The sequence below is a fragment of the Patella vulgata genome, chromosome 9 (assembly GCF_932274485.2).
Source record: "Patella vulgata chromosome 9, xgPatVulg1.2, whole genome shotgun sequence".
Classification (NCBI taxonomy): domain Eukaryota; kingdom Metazoa; phylum Mollusca; class Gastropoda; family Patellidae; genus Patella; species Patella vulgata.
This window is the reverse complement of record NC_065887.2, coordinates 35674955-35680517: the sequence shown is the minus strand read 5'-3', so window position 1 is coordinate 35680517 and position 5563 is coordinate 35674955. Positions and strand designations below refer to the sequence as shown.

At 33.2% G+C, this 5563-nt stretch overlaps 2 protein-coding genes across 4 annotated transcripts; both read left to right on the top strand.

Moving 5' to 3' along the window:
• The first annotated feature begins 1035 nt into the window (after nucleotides 1-1035).
• LOC126831840 (uncharacterized) lies at nucleotides 1036-5293 on the top strand. Of its 3 annotated transcripts, none has more exons than XM_050562482.2 (3): nucleotides 1036-1162; nucleotides 2766-3679; nucleotides 4491-5293. In XM_050562482.2, exons 2-3 carry the CDS (start codon nucleotides 2785-2787, stop codon nucleotides 4676-4678), a joined length of 1083 nt encoding a protein of 360 aa, XP_050418439.1. In that variant the 5' UTR covers nucleotides 1036-1162; nucleotides 2766-2784; the 3' UTR covers nucleotides 4679-5293. The 3 variants fall into 3 exon arrangements, with proteins under 3 accessions (XP_050418439.1, XP_050418438.1, XP_050418437.1); XM_050562481.2 differs by having other exon boundaries at nucleotides 1046-1267; XM_050562480.2 differs by lacking the exon at nucleotides 1036-1162 and having other exon boundaries at nucleotides 2677-3679; nucleotides 4491-5292.
• Nucleotides 1265-2286, top strand: LOC126831843 (galactosylgalactosylxylosylprotein 3-beta-glucuronosyltransferase I). Its single transcript, XM_050562484.2, has one exon. It carries the CDS (start codon nucleotides 1270-1272, stop codon nucleotides 2284-2286), a length of 1017 nt encoding a protein of 338 aa, XP_050418441.1. The 5' UTR covers nucleotides 1265-1269.
• Nucleotides 5294-5563: the final 270 nt, after the last annotated feature.

Here is a 5563-nt window from a genome sequence, read left to right as displayed (position 1 = left end):
TATCATGAGTTATGGATACAGTTATACATACGCCGTTCACTGTCGTGATTTATTAATATACCAGTTAGCTGTCCATGTTTGTAACCCTATCAATTATTTAAACATATTTTCGGGTTTATATATTGTTCGATCCACGACATTTTTATTTTAAATATTGCAAAACGGTGTGACGCAAAAGGTGTAGGCTGTTTCGTAACCTGGCTGTTTCGTACTTAGTTCATTCGTACTCCACTTCGTACCTCAAATTGATTCGTACCTTTTCCTATGTTGTTGAAATCAGTTGAAAGAAATTGAATATGCCGAACCAGAATTAGAATATGCAAGAGATTTGTACCTCAAATTGATTAGTTCCATTTCCTAAATCCAAAGGCTGCGCTAAATTTATAAAAATGGCTGCCGAACGAGAATTATAATACACACGTGATTTGTGTACCTCAAATTGATTCGTACCATTTCCTATATGTTGTTGAAATGAATTGAAAGAAATTAAAATAAATCTATATGTTGTTGAAAGAAATTGAAATAATAAACGATTACCTGCCTTTCTTTACATCTGATGTTGATTATCGAACCCATTATTGACGACAGTTGATTGGTGATTGTTAAAGCAGTTTAAAAAAACGAATGAAAAAGTATTTAATCCGGGGTTGATTATTGAACCCATTCTGTTATATCATGGACCGTATGTATATACGGTCATATCACGGGGTAATTCTGTTATTGAAACCCAACTGCATGAAAATGGCTTTCGATCGTAACCGATGTAAATTTAGTGAAATCCGCGGAAGCAATTTTAGTACTATAAATGTATCCTTTAATTGTGTGTGAATTACTACTATTGGGCAGGCTGTGTAATATAAATTTAGCGTAGCCGTTGGATTTGATCAAATCGTTTCACCTTTATTTCAATTATTTTTAACTGATTTCAACAACATAGGAAAAGGTATGAATCAATTTGAGGTGCGAAGTGAAGTACGAAGCGGCTGATTTGAGGTACGAATGAACTAAGTACGAAACAGCCAAGTTACGAAACAGCTGACGTCAAACGCAAACTGGTCCGCAGTAAATTTTCACTTTGTGGCATTTACCCATAGAAAAGAAACCCTATGCATTAAAACGCTGTTAAAACCATTAACGTCATATGTAAAGAAAGGAAATCCATGTAAGATAATATCCCGTCAATTCGGAACGTCCGGCTTGTAAAGAACCCGCTGCATTGTCACCTAGAAACACACCTTAATTGCTTATTCGGTTTCTAATTCTTCTGGTATGGTTATGATCACTCCGAGATTTAAGAAAAAATATCTGTTTCTCTGTTTTTTTGCTTTCCAATTCTTTTTGATGTTCTACATATCATGGTGTCCAACCGAAGACCTCTCCAGAATGGAAAAATTGGTGCTAATTTATCAAAAACAAATAATGACCCAGGATCTTGAATTAAAGAAATTGAAAGTACCGGTAACACGGCCCAAAATTTACTATGGGACAGAACAGAAGATCTTACCAAAGTATATAAAAGACTTACCATATATCTATGCAATTACACCAACTTATACAAGACTTGAACAAAAAGCTGAACTAACAAGATTATCTCAAACTCTTCTTCATATACCAAACTTTCATTGGATAGTGATTGAAGATGCGATAACTAAAACCCAACTTGTTACAAAATTTCTAAGAAATTCAGGGTTAAACTATACCCATCTTAATGCTTTAACACCAAAACATTATAAATTGGAAGAAAAAGACCCCAACTGGTTGAAACCAAGGGGAGTTTTACAAAGAAATGCAGGATTGGAATGGATTGTAACAAACAGGAACAATAAATCTAATGGTGTTATTTATTTTATGGATGATGACAATACATACAGCTTGAAACTATTTGATGAAATAAGATTTACAGAGAAAGTGTCTGTGTGGCCAGTTGGTTTAAGTGGGGGTTTGCGATTTGAAAGTCCAATAGTTACTAACAATGAAGTATCAAATTGGTTTGTTTATTGGAAACCAGAGAGACCATTTCCTATGGATATGGCTGGCTTTGCCATTAATCTTAATTTCTTTCTTCAGTATCCTGAAGCTCGATTTAGTTTAAGAGTTCAAAGAGGCTACCAAGAGTCAACATTACTTTCCCAATTACATGTAAAACTAAATGATTTGGAGCCGAAGGCCAATGATTGTAAAGAAATTTTAGTATGGCATACACGGACAGAAAAAACTAAATTAAAAAATGAAGATAAACTTAAACTCAAATATGGTCATGGGTCTGATTTAACTATTGAAGTTTAATTTTACATTGAAGTTTTAAAAATGTGGGTGGCAATCTTTCTTTATCCTTTTCTGAATCTGAATGTTGTCTAAGTGGAATGGTGTGTGCGGGAATGTTGTGTTAGTGGAATGGTGTGCGGGAATCTCAATTTATTTTAAATGTGCATAAGATTTCAACCCTTGGGTTACTTGAAGTCACTATATTTCAGACAAGATCATTTCATTTCCATGACTAAAGTTACACAGAAGAGCTGATTTTGTAGGTTGAAATGTGGAAGTACATGATTGCTTTGGTTGCTTTGATTTCATCAACAGATTTTAACAATACTGGTACCTAATAAACCCAACTATTTTTATTTTTCCACTAACATTAACCCAATTTTTTTTTATTTTTCCACTTACAGTAATAATATGTTTACTCTTACGAACCTCAAGAATGTAAACTGTACAATGTATTCTTGTAACAGAAACAACTACACATACTTCTTTGACTATTTCAGATCTTATTTACTGATAGTCATGAGTAGTTTTCTAGATGATATTAAGTCAGCCAAGCTGAAAAAGTCAGCTCATGCTACAAAAGACTATTCCAGTCCAAAACTTGCTGGCTTTACTTCTTCTGAAGAGATTAAAGAATACCAAAATGCTGTATTGGATGTCAATACTGAGTTATGGCAAGAATGCCTCAAAGAGGTCACTTTTCCATCAAAATATTGTCCAATCAGCATAGAAGAGGCTGAAACATTTGTTAGGATATTTGAACGTATGTTTAAAAATCTTGATGCAGAAAGAATCTCTAAGATAGATTTGTGGGGAAATCTGACACCAGAAGAAAAGATTGTGATTGATAATTTATCATCTAAATTGGATGTAGTTTTACAAGAAGTGATAAGAAACTCAAAGGAAGGATGTGCTTTTGTCAAAACCTCAAGTAGAAGTCCCAAAGATGCACCAATGGCTCATGGCAAATTTGGAGAATTGTACAAGTCATATTTAAGTAAATTGTCTGAGGAAGAAAGAAACTGTGAAAATCAACAAATAATATGCTTACTAAAATCAGCCTTTGAAGCCATGAAAGTGACGTCTGCACGGGAGGTGATGCAACTAATGATCACTAGCGAGAGAATTTATCAAGACATGCTGCTAGCTTTAGAAATTAAAGATCGATACCATGAAAACTTTGTTGTTCGAGAATTTGTGCCAATTGATGTGGATATGGAGTTTCGTGCCTTTGTTTTTGATCTTGAGCTGACTGCAATAGCACAGTACAATTATCTTGTCTTTTCGGATAGACTTTTAAAGGAAAAAGATGTTATCATAGAAAGACTACAAAAATTTTATAAAGAAGAGGTCAAGACGAGAATAACAACCAAATTTCCTCAACATTTTATTGTAGATTTTGCTGTTTGTAAAGGTATTTGAATATCATTAAATTTTTTCCAAAAATATTCTCCAGGTTCTACATTTCCTCCCCCATTGCGCATAAACAAGTTTTTTAGTTATCATTCTAGCTCCTACCCTAGATGCCTTGATTGATTCAAACAAAACTTTTACTAGTGCTGAGATCACACAAAGTACCTGTACTCCAACCTTTTTCATGATGACCAGGTCAGAGGTCAAATAATAAGAGTTTGTCTTGCACAAAATTAAACTCCTACTGTTTTGATCCAGTTGTCATCAAACTTTGACATGATTTTCTACCGAGGGAACTCAGCGATCGGTATATATATATACACATGTAGTGATGGGTAGTCTAGGACATCCTGGAAGCCAAACAAAATCAACATTTTCTTGACAGTTTTATGTAGCATATCTGTAAGAAAATTAGACAGTCCTGATTTGTAAGAATTTCCAAGTAATTGTAGAAATATAGAATGTTTGCAATGAAGATGGTGGAAATTATTTTCCGAGCTATAGACAAGCATCTGAGATGAAACAATCCAAGAGGAAAAGCTTTACTCTTTTACAATACCGTACAAAAGTGTTAATAGACAGACAGTGCCAAGAAGAATACAGAAATATCAGCCACATGGCCATGCAACATGACCTCTCCCACAGAATAACTCAGTGACAACTGTTTTTTAGTATACCAGAGTAGGAACACTTTATCTCATGCAATAGTTGCCTCAATTAATAAGCTACATGTACATGTATATCGTAAGTCCTTTAGACTACTTTAAAGCATTAAAATACTTAGATCTCTTATATTTGTAATTTTATTTTAGATAAGATATGGGTAATTGAGATTAATCCATTCCTGGTATCTACTGACAGTGGGTTATTTAGCTGGGAACACGAAAGACATTTACTAGAAGGAAAAGAGGGCTTTCAGTTCAGAATTGTAGAAAAAGCAAAACCAGGAGCAAAGACAATGTTACCATCTAGTGTTAAATGTTTACTGTCCAAAACATAATATCTATATAGGTAGGAAGATCTACAATTACAATGCATTCACAAAAAAGAACATTTAAAAAACCCAGAACAAACCCAAAATTTTGTGATAAGTTTATCAAGATCTATCTATTATATCAAGTAGATGGATCTAAAGACAGATTACACAAATATCTTAATTAAACTAAATCTTTCTTTATATTTTTACTTTTAATCGTTTTATTTAATAACAAGATTTTCATAAAGAATCTTGAATAGATCCAGCTCAAATTATTTCTGTTTTGACTAAATATTGGTCTGCACAAAACAGTCTAAACTGGTGTCCTACCAAGATTTCCATTTGTTTAAGAGGAAAAATTACCTTCACCTTGCATCTGAAGTATGCATTATACATTCGTTAATGTGTGGATTCAGATAATTATCAGTATGGATAAATGTATTTACTGTATGTTAGTTTGCAAGTTACTAATACACAATTGACACGGTTTAGTTCAGGTCAATTTGTTCTAGTCAAAGCAAAGATAATTTGATCTGGAGCAATGGAGTTAAACAGGTTTATGTTATATATTTTTGTTTTTTTTAATATTTTACTTTATAAATTATATGGATTTAATATATAAATAAATATATGTCATGATAGACAACTAATGTACCTTACACATTTGAGGTTTTTATTTACCTCAACTAGAACATTTAAAGGAAAAATATATGACCCATGCAGAACTCTAACCTATTAAGTGTTTACAAGAGAGAGGGAGAGAAATTAAAATGTTTGCTTGACACAAACTAGGTCATTTCGGGACTAAAATATTCAACTTTATTTCAATAATTTGCTTGTGCATAGGGTTCTTTAGCTGTGGAAGGAAATCGGAGAAACCCACAAGGTTGGACAGGCGATCATCCTATT